The 15,175-nt window shown below is 42.5% G+C and overlaps 1 protein-coding gene and 1 long non-coding RNA gene across 6 annotated transcripts in view; one reads left to right on the forward strand and one right to left on the reverse strand.

The window, feature by feature from the left end:
* LOC148391901 (uncharacterized) overlaps positions 1–15,175 on the reverse strand; it is an 84,186-nt gene that overhangs the window by 25,781 nt on the left and 43,230 nt on the right. For all 5 annotated transcript variants that reach the window (XR_015860713.1, XR_015860709.1, XR_015860711.1 and 2 more), the window contains exon 5: positions 10,610–10,706. This is a non-coding gene — a long non-coding RNA (uncharacterized LOC148391901). The remainder of the gene's footprint in view (positions 1–10,609; positions 10,707–15,175) is intronic.
* On the forward strand, positions 3,425–11,059 carry LOC148391902 (transcriptional repressor scratch 1-like). The gene is made up of 2 exons (XM_088386417.1): positions 3,425–4,045; positions 7,276–11,059. Exons 1-2 carry the CDS (start codon positions 3,931–3,933, stop codon positions 8,001–8,003), a joined length of 843 nt encoding a protein of 280 aa, XP_088242543.1. The 5' UTR covers positions 3,425–3,930; the 3' UTR covers positions 8,004–11,059.

Consider the following 15,175-nt stretch of genomic DNA (forward strand, 5'->3'; position numbering starts at 1 on the left):
AATTATTATTATTATTATTATTAAAACCTGATGTGCTAGTGAAAACATAAGGGCAGATCAAGCACAAAAAAAATAACGTACTTGTAGAAAAGTTTACTGGCATTGCTTTTTTTCTTGAGTGGAAAGCAGACGGCATCTAGAGACATTAAAAAAAAAAAAAAAACAGCAACAGCTTGCAGGTAAATCTGCTCCTTCCTTGACAATCACATCATATTGTTTGTGGTTCAATAAACTATGTCAAAATCAAAATGTTTCCAGGTAAGAACACCAAGGATTGCGTTTTTTCAGTTTTGTCGCAGCAACTTGATACGTGTGCGAACGTTAATTGTCAGTTTTGAAGGTGTGAGTTGCTGACTGTCCATTCCTGTCGTATTTAGCGACATCGCTCAGTAGGAAGAGCTAAAGTCGTGTCTTGTGTCTAATCTTCACTTCTGCACCAGAATTAGTCCATTTTGTGGAAAGGGGAGCCAATGAATTCCCCCCCTGCAAAGGATTTATTACAAAGATTATACATTTAGATTATCCACTCTTAACCGGAGCGGAGCCCCTCTTAAACGACCAATAAATCTTATGATTCATCATCACATGGTGAATAATGCAGCGTGTCCACTGGGTCAGACAGTGACAGCGATTACAACTTCCACCATGTGGAAAATGAACATATTCATTTGTTCCAAGGCCGCTCAGGCGGGATGAATTCACTCGCTGGCATATTGTAAGGCCCGATTCACTCAAGGTTTGTATTTTAATGTTTCACCCGAGGTCGAGACCAAAAAGAAAAAAAATCGGACGTTTAAGCAACATGTCTTTTCAGTATTCCCGCAAATTATGTCAATGGACGGAAGTATCAAAAGAATCGATATTTGGATTAGAGAATCGATTTTTAGTGCATCAGGTCAGTGCCGGGTGGCCAATAGAGGGTGCTAGGACACCGGCCTGGATTGAAATGCTCACCTTAATACCGCAGCAGCTGCACACCCAAATATTTCAGCTCAAGGTCTTTTATCAAATCCTCATCACTTTGCTGTGCTAACGTACGCTACATTCGAGTACAACGCGAGTCATCAAAACGGCAAAGAAACAGGCCACATTTCTCCCCTAGACCAGCAGTTTTCGTTTTGTGTGTGTGTGTCTGCGACAGGCTTTGTGTGTTGTTGTTGTGCCTGATGAGAAGAAGTGCTCAGCAATATTTAGCATCGCTGCAGAGCCAGGCGGCTTTAGCACAGAACACGGCTCACCTCCACAAAAGAGAAAAAAAAAAAACTAGATTACGTGTGATGCAGAACAGAACAAAATCACCTATTTGGGTGTGAATCGGTCAAACACGATACAGAAAAACAATATTGTAAAATAAATCAACTAGAAAACGAATCAAAAGCCAGAAAAGGGGATTTTTTTTTTTAATTATTCATTCTATGAGCATTTTAATGCCATTTCTGAACCTTGACTTACTTTGTGTTATGTCAACGCATGTTTGTGTTTGCATAACAATACAACATAAGCTGTTTAAAAACAATGGACGTCGTTAGATTTTGTCAAAACTGGCCTGCAGCAGCTGTTGGGCTGTCACACACACACACACACACACACACACACACACCGACCACCATACAACACGTGTGGGGAACCATCATGGAGGCCCTACCAAAGAGAACATTCTCTTCTCATAGGTATTTGAAATCATTAATGTAAGTCAGTGTTAACTATTCATCGCTGTCTCTTCTCGCTTTTCTCAGGATAAATAAAACATTGTTGAAAATGTCAAATGATTGCGCTTTCCCTGCTTCTGCTCAAACTGAAATTTACGCATCATCGCACTAATACATACGTAAATATATAACTATAGAAAAATATATATGAAAATAAATATATAAATATATATTTTCTCAAAAAAAATATAAATATATACATTAAAAAAAACTATTTTATATATACTATATATATTTTTTTTTTTACTTATTTTAGTTAGCTGACAGGTGATTAAGTGGTGTGTGCTTTTTGTGTGTGTGTTAGTGTGTGTGTTTAATTGGACCTCCCTGAGCTAGTCTCCAGGTGATGAACCTCATCTGCTCTTTTTCTGATTAAGGACAACAGATGGACTGGTAGCAACACACAAACAGGCCACACACACACATGGACACACTGAAGGTGGTTAAGTTCAATGACCAAAAACTAGTTCGTGTTTTAACAGCCTGGTTAAATGGTTTGAACGTCTGACTTACAGGTCTTACAGCGAGGCCCCTAATTCTTCTTTCATTGACTTTCTATTGGATCGAAACACATTCATTAAACCAAGAAGCAAAAGTACTGGTTGAACAAAAAATAGGTCATATTTGATAGTAACACTCGGTGAGGTGAGGGAAGTGACAACTCAAAACTTTTTGGAAGTTGCTCCTATGCACAAACTTTCACATTATAGCAAATTCTTCATCTTTAAGTGGTTTCCCTGCAGATCAAAGACGTGCGCTGAAATTAATCTGAGCCTTAACAGATGACCACCAACTTTCCCGGCCTTGCAATTATGAGCCACGGTGCTGCCTCGTTAAAGCTACGGCAAGATTCATTTTTATTCGATGGATATCACCTAAATCAGCCGCTTTTTTTTCTTTCTAATAGTAGGAATGTCTCTTTACTATTGCGCAAGTCACACAAAGGTCCTCAAACGTCCTCATCAACCACAAAAGATGTTGATGAAACTGAGTGATAGTTGTGAGAAGAAATGGAAAACCGAGACGAGCGAACACTTCCTCTTTTGTTCTCGCCAATGATTCGCTTTTTCTGTCTTGGTGTTGCTGTTGTTACGCAACGCGCACAGAAGCGAGACAGTCCTCGTTTTTTTTGGGGGGGGAAGACGTGACCCCGGATCGTTCACAGTTGTCACGCAAGGCGCCGAGCAACACTCCACATCTATTTGCCTCCGGGGGCCACATTCGCATACAATAATGATAATGACAAGATATGATTGCTCATATTCGCCTGGAAAATTGGCGTCACCCGAGATGTACACAAGAAACGCAGTTACAAAATAAAAAATCTTGAAAATATAAACTTGAATGTGCCCATAATTGACCTTGACAAAGGTTCACAAATGCCCATCGTAACGACATCTTTCCATCACTTCCAAATATGCTGACTTCTTCCAGACAAAAAAAATTAAAGAGAGTGATGAAAGATAGAAAAAAGACAAAAAGAAGGCTGGGGGGGGCAGGAGGGGGGGGTTAACAGCTTCAATAAATCATCCGGGCCAGTCACCGCTCCCTGGAGAGGAGGGATGGATTAAATTAAGCACTCCTTCGTGCCCCCCTCTCTCTCTCCCTCTCTCTCTCTCTCTCTTGCTTTCCCCCACCCCTCCCTCTCTCTTTATGCCCCCCCACGCTTATAAATGCAGTCAGCTGATCGTCAGACGACACAGGCACGGAACAGCTCGTCGCACAAAGCGGGAGAGGAGAGAAGAGAGAGGGAAGCAGCAGTAAGAGAAGAGCAGGGCAGGGGGTGGGGGGGGATTGCGATGAGCCCACGAGTCGTCGGCCGGACTTGAGGACTACTTCCACCGAGACCCTGGACCGGAGGTCTCCTTCCACAACGCTTCCCGATTCCACTCTCCCCTCCCTCCCTCTTTCTCCTCTCCTCATCTTTCAAGACAAACGCTGATCTATTTATTCGACATCGCACGTGAGGGTGGCGGCGAGTAGACTTCCGCTTGTCTGCTGCACAGGAAGCTGAGCGAGGAGGGGGGGAGCTGTCCGGTGCTGAACTTGCTCTCGCTCTGCCGAGGAGGAGCCAGCGGTGGAATTTCTACAGACTAAAAGACCTTCGCAACTATTTAACGAGATTGCTCCTGGTGGGCACGCTGGCCACGCCGGTCTGCTGTGTTTGCGTGCGTGCGGACTCGTGTGTCTGAGTGTGTGTGCGTGTGTGTGTTGCACCACCATGCCGAGGTCTTTCTTGGTGAAAAAGGTGAAATTGGATGATTTCTCCACCGCGGATGATTTGGAGAGCGCCTACCGGCCCAGGACGGAGCTCAGCCTGCGGCTACATGACAAAGGTAGGTCGGGCTCGGCTTGAACAGGTGTGTGCGGTTGTTGCTTCACAAAGTGTGCAGTGCGACCGCAGCCCGTGACGGAATGTGCTGAGGATGCATTTGCTCGTTTACAAGCAGGATTTTTTTTTTCTTTTTGCCCAAAACTTCACCTCTGCATTTAATTACAGTAGCCAACATAGTGAAGCTGTTTTGAGGGCTCGGCTGCCTTGCTCACGGGCCGGAATGGAACCTTCACATTCCTAGGCACTCACTCGACCGCGACTGTCCCAGACGCACTCTCTCCCCGCTGAGCTATTTTCAAGCGGATGTTAGCGAGAAGGTCGCATGAACTCAATCCGTCCCATGTTTTATTGATTTTGAGCTGATAGTCAACAGCCCCCCCCTCCCCTCCCCTCCCCAATGTGCTTCCTCCTACACAGGCTAAGTAAGGTTAAAGGAAATAAACAGGGCATAAGAGGTGGCAAGTAACCTTTCAACTTTTGACTTTATAGGTCATTGAAAGTCCAAAAAAATAAATAAATACTCAACAGGCTTCTGGCAGTGATATTTATGCTTTTTGTGGTTCCGAACACGAGGGATGAAGTAAAAACCTCGAGCTTGTGCATTTTGTATTTTGAACCTTTTCAGATGGCTTTGTTTGGAAACGTCGTCTGTGACGTCATTTTAATGAGCGTCAAAGGATTAAATGTCGTTCATCTGAAAAGTAGTTGTCTTAAGAGAGGGTGATTACGCAACGCTTGAGTGGAATGTTTTGTTGTTTGCCCCTTTTTACAGCAATTAACTTCTTTTAATTAAGATTATTCATGGCACACCTTCTTTTTATACCTTGGTCACTTAAGACCAAGCGCTATTATTATTACCATCGTAAGATTTTAATAACAGTGGTTAACCTCCTGCTACCTTCAACTATATTAACATCTTTTTGTCCTTGGGCAATTTCAACCTTTAGAAGCCTTCACGTGGCAGCTGCTTTATTTGTTTGTAGATTATGGAAATAGATGTTTAGATGGAACAACCTCCAAGCATCGTGTACATCCGGAATATCTGTTACGCAGTAATCGAGAAACAGGTAGATCACGTTTACTTGACTTTGGGGCAAGCAGAGTTCAGAGTGCAGTCAATTGGGATAGGCTCCAGTTTCCCAGAAAAATAAAATGGATGGATATTTATAGCCTTCTAATATATTCATATTATTTCAAAGTACACATGTATAATCCAAACATGTGAAATCCAAACTGTCATTGCTGCTAAAAATAGTGCTCGCTGAAAAACGGTTTCTGTTGTCAAGAATAGTAACAAGTATAAGGCTTTGAACCTTGTGGGTCACTTTTACCTCTTTGAGGATTTTTACTCAATTTCATACATTGTAGATAAAATGTTACTCAAAAAAACTCCAAACAATTAAAAAACAATTAAATTTTATGATTTAGATAAATTGACTCGGAACAAAGTTGATGCTGTTGATATTTTATTATATTACTATTATAAGTATTCTTTTTTTTAAAAAGTAAAACTTTTAAAACAGGCATTATGACTTGGCATTGGTGATAAATATGATCTGTGAAAAAACAAAAAAATCACCCGTCCCTGTTCCTGCTTTCATTTTGGGCCTTTACTTTCATACAAGAAACCACCACGCCTGAGGAAAAACAACCAATCACCAACAGAAGGCGGGACTATCAATGTGTCAATTTTCCTTTTTGCATGCCGCTCCCTATCAGTTAGCACGGAACAATCAATTGACTCAACAAGTTCGATGTGTGATCGTCTCTGAGTCACAGACGATGATATTTGCACTCGCGGCGTTTAACGGCCCTAGTTGCCGACACGTCGTCAAGCGGCGGCAGCGTGACTCATTGTTGTACACGGTGAACTTCAATCCACCCTTGAACAGACGTCTCCGCGTTTCCTCTCCTTTCCTCCTGCGCCCGGGCGCCACTGACACGTTGTTGCATCAGCGAGCGCTTCCCGCGCCTGACCCCTCACTTGTGTTTGCGCGTCGGCGAAGACGGAAAAAAAAAAAAAATCTGTCAGCGGCGTATTCATCATGTCGAGGCTAACAAGCCCTGTGTGGCTTCACACGCGACCCGCAGTCCTCCGCTACCTTTTTCGACTTCCTCCTCCAAGCTTGACGTGGCCGTAACGCTCACCGCAGTGCAGGATTTAGCAACAACTTTTTTTTTTTTTTTCGTCAGAGTCGGGAATAATTGTTTCCCTACTTGTGTTGCTTTGTGAAATGGGACTACTCGGATCGGAGGGGAAGCCCGCGGATACAAACAAAGTCATGCAGAGGTTGGCTCTTCAGAATAACAGCGACATAAAACGAAGATGACTTCATGCTGGGTCGAAACAGTCGAATAAAAAAATAAATAAATACTTGAAAATTATGAGGAGGAGATATTTAAGTTCAATTTTTTTTTTTAGGGCAATTTCTTCAAAGTCATGGCAGTGCCCTGAAAACACGACAGGACGATTCCTTTAAAAAGACATTAGGGGAGGGAACTCTCAAGAGCCAGAGGAGGTATTTTCAGGCGTTAAATTATATCTAAGGATACAGTCGCGCTTTGTTTTCATGCTTTTCTTCCTGGAGCCATTTCAGTTTTTGTTAGAATTAAGCTGTGACACTTGTGTTGAATGCACAAATCTACTTTGCTGCTGTCCAAGTTTGCTAACGTTTGCTAACATTTTTCTATAATAGCCATCAAAGCATTTGAGTTTTAATTGCTAGCTTAATGGCTCCTGATTTGGAACAATGCTCTTTTTGTTTACTGCTCTTCTGATTTCCATTTCGAACGTTTTGGGTTTTATTGCATTAATGCTAACATGCTAACGAATAACAACAACAGATTTGGCTTCGGGTGCAGCAAAACGGAGATTGAGGAGTACAACTTTCTGCAATTACTACTCCCCTAGACAAGATGGTGTCCAAAAGTGGCGAACATGAATTTCCAAACATTTATCGACCCAAGGCAGAGATTTTACACTATAAAAAAATGTATGAATCTGAAATATTGATGACCAAAGTACTCCCAATTTTACTTCCTCAATGTAAAGTGACACCAACTTACAAAACATCCCGTTGTATTGACTTAGCCTGCTTGGAAAGATGGCTGACACAAAAAAAAACAATTCTTGTCTTTGTCGCTTTACGTTTTTGGAATTTCCTCATATAGAAAAGGTCAAAAAGGTCATGAGGAGGACTCAAAGCGCATTGTTTTCTTGTCGCCCGGCAGCCGGCTACATCAGCGACTACATCAGCCCGTCGGCGTACGATGGCGAGAGCGACGGCGGGATCAAGGTGCCCTCGCCGGACCCCCTCTACGACGGCATCCACAGCGACTACGGCGCCCCGGACTCGGAGTCTCCCGACAGCCCGGGCTCGGAACTCACCGACGGCTACATCAACGGCGACGCGGCGGTTAGCGACGGCTACTCGGTGGACGCCTTCTACATCACGGACGGGCGCTCCAGAAGGAAAGCCATGGGCAGCCCGCGCAGCATCCAGCGGCACACCTGCAACGAGTGCGGCAAGACCTACGCCACCTCGTCCAACCTGAGCCGGCACAAACAGACGCACCGCTCGCTGGATAGCAAGCTAGCTAAAAAATGCCCCACCTGCGGCAAGGTGTACGTGTCCATGCCCGCCATGGCCATGCACCTGCTCACGCACGACCTCAAACACAAGTGCGACGTGTGCGGCAAAGCCTTCAGCCGGCCGTGGCTCTTGCAGGGTCACATGCGCTCGCACACGGGCGAGAAGCCCTTCGGCTGCGCCCATTGCGGCAAAGCCTTCGCGGACCGCTCCAACCTGCGCGCTCACATGCAGACGCACTCGGCCTTCAAGCACTTCAAATGCAAACGCTGCAACAAGACCTTCGCGCTCAAGAGTTACCTGAACAAGCACTACGAGTCGGCTTGCTTCAAAGGCCCCTTCTCTCCTCTCGGGCCCCTGGATGCGTGACCCTCTCGCGACGAGAACAAAAAAACCCCCGCAAACCGTCCATTTTGTGCTCTGACCCGGCTTCCTCGCTCACGTTCTGCACCTCGCTTTCCCCTGCGGCCGATCCACGGCGATGACGATAGCACAATTTTTCCTGGATGGAACTGTTTTACGCATGCACTTCCCGACAACGACAAACTGTCGACGAGTTCTTCCTGTTCCGGATGGAGACGAGAAGAACGCAAACGCGGCATCCGGACGCCGTTGAGACTTTCACAAGGCTAGCAACGGCGCGCTAACGGCTGCTGGCTTCCTCTCTGCACTACCACGCGTAGAAAAAGAGTTTCTTTCTTTTGCTTTCGGAGGAAGAATAGTAATAATTATAGTAATAATGATGATAATAACGCTGATGTTCTTCTGCACCAAGTGACCATATTCTCGCCACTACTGAGGTAGAAAAATAATTATTTATTTATTTATTTATTTATTTATTTATTACTTATTTGTCATGTATTTTTTTTTTATGTTGCACTTTAATTTTTTAGTTACTTCCTATTTCTACCACCACAGGCCAAAGCATATGCCACTTTTTAAGTGCGATTTTTTTCTAATTATTTTGTTCAACTTATTTGCATGCAAAAAAAAAGAAAAATCTAATCTATGCCAACATCTTATAAAGCTTTTTCTTTCTTTTTTTAACTTTTTTTTTGCCAAAATTGAATAGACGAGGGCAATATTTTTCTCTTGGAGCCTCCGTAGGACTTTTTTCAAAGCAATAATCACACTAATGCATGGTATTTTATGATGAACTTACGAAGTATTACCTACTACTGTATAGCAGTTTTAAAAATCAGGTATGTTTTACTTCACCTATAGTTATAAACAGAAAAAGACAAATATTGCAGACATCAGGGAACATGCCAATGTAGTGTTAGCAAAACAAAAAGAAACAAAAAGTCTTTCCTCTCTCGTTATGCACTGCCTGCCTCTTAGTGAGTAGAACTAATGTAGGATTCTGGAGGAGGGGGGGGGGGAGGGCTGGGATCAGCGGCTTGCTGCAATTCTGAACAAAAAATAATAATAACAGCCCTTTTGAAAAATTCAAACAACAGTATAAGCTGGAGTCGAGGGGTGACGTGCAGGTGCATCCACCTGAAGTGAAGGCTGATGCACGCTATCGTCCGAGTTACGCTGTGGTCAACTTTAAATGCAATGCATTATTCAACCACACATCAAGTGTGCATTCCGAGACCAAGCCTGCACTTATAGCTGGATGGCCTGCCTGCCTGCCTGCCACCTTCGTGGTTACAACACACTCGGATTCTGCAGCAGGCTTTGTCCGTTCCTCTCGAGCCGACCGACGGGATTAACCCACGAGTCGTATAAGAGCCCGGAACAATACGTCGATCCGTACGACTGATAGCGGCTGAACCCAGCTCTCAAAGCCCCCCCCCGAATAAAATCCGCTGTAGATTCCTGGAGCTTCCCTGGAGACACTCGCAGAACACACACAACTGCGCACAAACATTTGTGCTCGGTAATGACGATTGGCGTTACGTAACCTCGGCGAGACGCGCACGCACGCATTCGGAGCGACCCGGGGAGAACATCTGGGGCGTCTGATTAAACTCCACGCCCCCCAGTCAAGCTTCCGACAATTGGAAATAATAGGTTTAATATGAACAAGTGATTCTTTTCAAAAGGACTTGTGATAATTACGGCGGTTCCTCAGACGTGTGTAATCTTTATTTAAGAACAACGTTGAGATGAAGATCCCGAATTTAATAAGATTATTCAATTAGTGATTTCAGCCTTCCACGACGTGATATTTTAGGGTGATGAAGATAAAAGAAGCGTTTGCACTGAACATGCACTTCTGACCTACTTTTACCTTCATCTCGGATATAAACAAACAGCAGAATATTGTGAAGGCAGCCATTTTGTATCAAGGTGTTGTTTTGTTGCGGCCGTCAATCTAATCTTGAGCTCTTTGAAAGATGAGTCTCAATGGAAGAAATATTTTTACCCGGGAATTGGGTCAAAAATCCAAAATGCAATAGCATAAAGGAGCTTAACAGATGATAAGAAGTTAGAGAATAATGTGAAGAAATTGCACAGGAATAATTTGAATGGAACTCAGAGGAATGTAAACAATGTAGTCAGTATTGTTACACTCCCGTCCTGTAGATGGCAACAGCGAGTATTGCAGGAATAAACAAAAAAACGCTGATTCTCTTGAGATTCTACAAAAGTCCAGAAAATGTTCAACATGATATTTCATTTGAAGTCATATCCAACCTGACAACCACGCCACAAACTTCCCACGCTAACTAAAACTCTAAAATATAACATCCTTACTGACAGCTGACGGAGTTTGGCATCAAGGCATCAAATTTGTAAAAATGCTTTGGGTGTGCTTCGAATACTTTCCACTCAACTGTCAATCGTACGACCTGAAAAATGGATGCTACCTCAGCTAGCATCTTCCTTGTGCCTACACATACATCACTTTAGCCCCGCCCCCCTAAAAATCACAAATGACCACTATGTAATTCGCCTTCCATCAAATGATCTTCAAGCATGTTTAACATCTCGACAGGGGTCTTTAAGAGCAATAATCTACCGACCTGCAGTGTTTTCGAATCCCGACGGCAGTTGTGTGTCTCTCCACGTGAGCTCCGGATCTTTTGCTCTCCAAGCACTTCCATTGGAAATCACGTCCACCTTCAAAGAAAAGTAGCACAATGAAACTAACTAGAATTCAGGTAGAGAAGAATTGAAAAACTTGTACTAGCTTGACCTCTCCTTTTTTTCTTTTTTTTTTTTTTGTATTACCGAGCTGAAGGGCGTTGACCGAACTAATCACTTCTTGGACGAGAGTTTGTAAAAGGACTTGAGGCGTTTTTAACCGCTGTACAGTGATATCCGACACACTTTATCTCAGGAGGTTCTGGGCTCTCTGGTGCAGAGGGAAAGGATCTCCTAGGTCTTTTTTGAGCCAGTATTTAGACAATGTAAGCACAATGAACACAAAGCATTTTGTGGCACTTCATAATAAAGAACTATCTTAACCAACAGAGATGCTTTGTTGTCTTGTTTTTTTTTTTTTCTTTCACGTCAAGTGCCGACGGGATGGAAGATGCTTCGTTCTGGACCCATCTGATATCGGTTGAGCTAATATTGTGTGTTTAAAAGAGATAGCGAGAGGGCACAGTGGGCTCATTAGCACTCTTAAGGCTGCGAGCTGCCCGGCGGTAATGGGCTGCTTTTCTTTGCTTAAACAAACACTGCAGTTTCCTAAATCAATATGTGGACATTTAGCGGCGGTTAGCTGGAGTGACGCAGAGTCCCCTTTCACTTTCAAGTGTATTTTCTTTTCGGTTAGCTCGGTTGAACGCTTGACCTTCATCTGCTAAAAAGAGGGGAAACTTGAAAAGGAATTCTTTTTAGTATGTTTGTGGGATTTTTTCTTTTTAATCAATCATTGATGAATGTTAATGTAGTGTGAAGGAAGGAATGTGATCAATGGGATCTTTTCGTATGATTCATTTATATCTAATTTGTTTGATTGATATTTTTCATAAATAGCTCACTGGCGGAGCTAGAGGGGGGACGCAGGGGAACTGCCCTCCCTAAAAAAAATACATGCTTGGATGCCCACCAGGTAATAGGCCAGATAATTAACTTTTTAATATTTTCAGATTTTTCTGAGAATTTTGTCCTAGTTTCACCTGGCCCCTGAAAAAGAAATAATTAATTTTTAATCATCTTTTTTTTTTATCTGAGTAATTTTTTTTTAATTTGATGGAACAATGTGACCCAAAAAAAGATTTGTTTTGACTTTGTGATGATTCAGACCAAAGCCTTCCCTCCACAAGACTTTGTTTGTTGCAGGAAATTAAATAACCTCGTTGCTTTTCCGCTTTGTTGATTTTTGTGCTTTTTCATTACACTTATTATTTACCGACGCCTGACCTTGAGGGTGCTTCAGGCGTCTCCTTTTTTGTCATAAAGATCCAACGTGGCTGTTTTTTTTTCCTCCTACAAAGAAAAAAAAACCTCTCTGTTGTCGTTGCTGTCAACACGTGTAGCATTTGCCGCTAAAAACAATCTCGGCTATCTGTAGGAGCTGAGCGGTTTCAAAACAAAAGACAATGCCGCAGCGTTTTGCAGCTTTATCAACTTGACTACATCTCACGACTTCAACTAGAAAATTGGTTTCACAGCAGTGGCGGTCCACACCTATGAATCACCTTCCCCCCCCATCATCATCATCATCACATCTCCCTTTACCCTTCTGCCTCCAAGCTCTCCTCTCCTCTACTGCCAAGTTGAACCAGGGCATCAGGCCTTTGAGGACCTGCAAGTCATTTAACTCCTGCTAGATAATAAGTCTTAGAATATAGCTCCCCTCAGATAATAAGCTTTATCGCTTGATTGCTCTGCACTCTCCCCACTGTCTTTAGATTCCTGTCCAGGGACCAAGTCAAGCGAATCACACCATTTCCTTCCCGGCAAGTCAAATTAACACTGTCGGTGTGCGAGTGTGTGTGTGTGATTAGCAAGGATTGAAGAGAGCGCCCAGGGTGCAAAATAAAATCCAACAAGTAACGGTTAAGTAAGGATTGCGAGGACACCTGTATCATTTAAAAGCTCCACAAGTGTTTTATCGAAGGGTTATTTTTGTGGTGAATTTTTAAAGTCGTATACGGTTTCGATGCTTCATCAGCAGTCAGCCGAAGGCTCAAATTTAGCAAATACTTATGCGGCAGAATCACTAATGAATAAAAGGATAGCGAGGCAAAAAAATGGCCACTCAAGTGAAAATGATATTAAATCGGGGTCACGTCGGGCGTGAAAGGGCAAAGACGTGTAATAATGTGATGTCATGGTGATGACCTCCGCTTGTATGTGATCAGTGCAGGTTGAGGGAACAGCAATCTAATGACGATGTGACCTTTCCCCACCCCTTCTCCTGAAAAATTTCTCATCCGAGACAAGACAGTTTTAAGGACTTTTACTTGCATTAAGTGTTGCTCGTGAGTTGACGTCACGGCTTTAAAACGAAGAATTTAGCGTTACAGCATTTGCATTATGATTTTTTTTTGGGTGGGGGATGTTGGGAGCAATGAGGTAAAAAGGACAAGGCTGTGAACATCTTCACCACATTCCAGGCTATTTGTGGAGATGGCTGCTGTCATCAGAAGCATCAACAAGTGCTGCTCACAGCTCTGGCGGAGGTGTGGACTGTTCTGCCACTCGGGTTATTTAATCATTTGAGAAGAAGCATTTCTCCGACTTGATTGTTGCAAGCACGTGCCACTTTTCCATTCCCCCAATGGCCACGGCAGCATGCTAATTCCAGCCTTACTTGTCAAAAGACGAGCTTTGTTCCCTGGGAAAAAGCGTTTACAGGAGAATATTTTCAGGAGCAATGGGCAGAGATGCTGAACAAAAGCCCAACAGCATTGCTTCTTCTGCAAAAGATTTGTTGAAAGGGATGTCAAAGCTGCAAAGAACCACGTCGCACTTTAAAAATAGCAGCCACTTCTAGTTTGGGTGGCAACAGGCCTGATATATTGGAGAGCAGGTTTCGTTCAACTGTTTTCCTCTTCAGTAGTGCTAACAAGACAGGGCGGGCGCACGGGGAGATTTCAGCGCCTTTCATTTTGTGTGCTGCATGCTCTTCAATGTTCAAGATTTTTTTTTTTTTTTGGGATGTGCTTCTAGTGGCCCATTTTAGTCCACAATTTGAAGAAGTCCAGCTGCCTCTACTCAAATCAGCAAAAAAATGCTTATGAGCAGATGGAAACAATTAAGTCAGCATAGTCACTGGCGGAGATAGGATTTTTTTTCCTTGGGGGGGCCAAGGATCGCCAAAAATTCATTAGAAAATGCTGAGAATATTCATTACATGTTTCCCAATGGAGAACATGTGGAAAGTTTGAAATAAATTCCGGCAAAAATCAGAAAATACCTGGGGGGGGGGGGTGCTCCTGTGACCCCCACCCCTAGCACCGCCCATGTGTACAGTACATGCTTCAAAGTAAAATTAAATATGCTCTGATTGTTTTGTTTTTTTATATCGACAGGATCGTTAGCTCTAGCGCTAGAGGTGTCCCGGCTGGTCCGACACCATTCTGGATCACGATAGTACAGCATCTGCCATCTACAGCAAATGTGATTCTCCTTATTATAACCAAGTGCGCCATCAAAATGATTTTCAAGCTTTTACCTTGGGAGGAAATTAGAAATGCATGGCCTTAGAGGACCAGAATGCATCCCAATGGGGACGCACTTGATTTTCTCATGCATTCTAATAAGCAAGGGAATAATCACAATGGGAGTTGCTTTTCATCAATTCCACAACGCACCGAAACAACACGTCATAAATACAAACAAACCTAGCAATTCAAGGTTGTAGTGTAGTGTTCATAAATGCTTTTCATCTTTTGGAAAAAATGTCATGAATGTGATAGAATTTTCAGTTTAAGATGTGAGGTCCAGTATATTACAAATACAGTCTGTTTTCCACATAATAAAAGTCCTTGTTGGTTTTCAATGTCAAAAGTCTACACACCCCTGTTCAGGTGCCAGGTGTTTATTAGATAAAAATAAAAACATAATTTCACGCCATTAATATGACTTTTACAACACCCTTGAAAATATAAAATTAACATTCAAATTGAGGTTAAGTCAGCACACACACCTAACACTATTCATCTATATTTTAAGTTCCTCTGATTAACGCCAAAAGCAATTTCTAATATTTTAGTAGGCTTGAAAAATAAATAAGTAAATACATACATGAATAAATATAATAAATATTTTCTTTAAAAAATAAATAAATTATATATATATATATATATATATATATATATATATATATATATATATATATATATATATATAAAAAAAATTCACCTTGGTTTTATTTGACCATAAAACAATTCCTCATGTAATTTAAAAATCTTGTGTATGTATCCATGCAAAGGGAAAAAAAAAAAAAAAAAAAACAGAGAGGTGGGTATTGTCATCATGAGTAATAGCACATACTGCATGACTGCCTTGCACACCTGTATGGACACAAGTCAGTGGTTGGCCAAGCAGTTGATGGATGAACCTCTAATCCGAGAGCCGCGACGCCAATATCATAATCCCATCGTGCTATAAGGGCTTTTGATTCTTTTGCT

Source organism: Syngnathus floridae, chromosome 10 (genome assembly GCF_059516105.1).
Source record: "Syngnathus floridae isolate MCC-2025c chromosome 10, RoL_Sflo_1.0, whole genome shotgun sequence".
Taxonomy (NCBI): Eukaryota; Metazoa; Chordata; class Actinopteri; order Syngnathiformes; family Syngnathidae; genus Syngnathus; species Syngnathus floridae.

Excerpts from the sequence above, each read along its gene's own strand:
- LOC148391902 (XM_088386417.1), top strand. The coding sequence starts at position 3,931 with ATGCCGAGGTCTTTCTTGGTGAAAAAGGTGAAATTGGATGATTTCTCC. Across the intron at positions 4,046-7,275 it reads CCTGCGGCTACATGACAAAG|CCGGCTACATCAGCGACTAC; the intron begins GTAGGTCGGGCT and ends GTCGCCCGGCAG.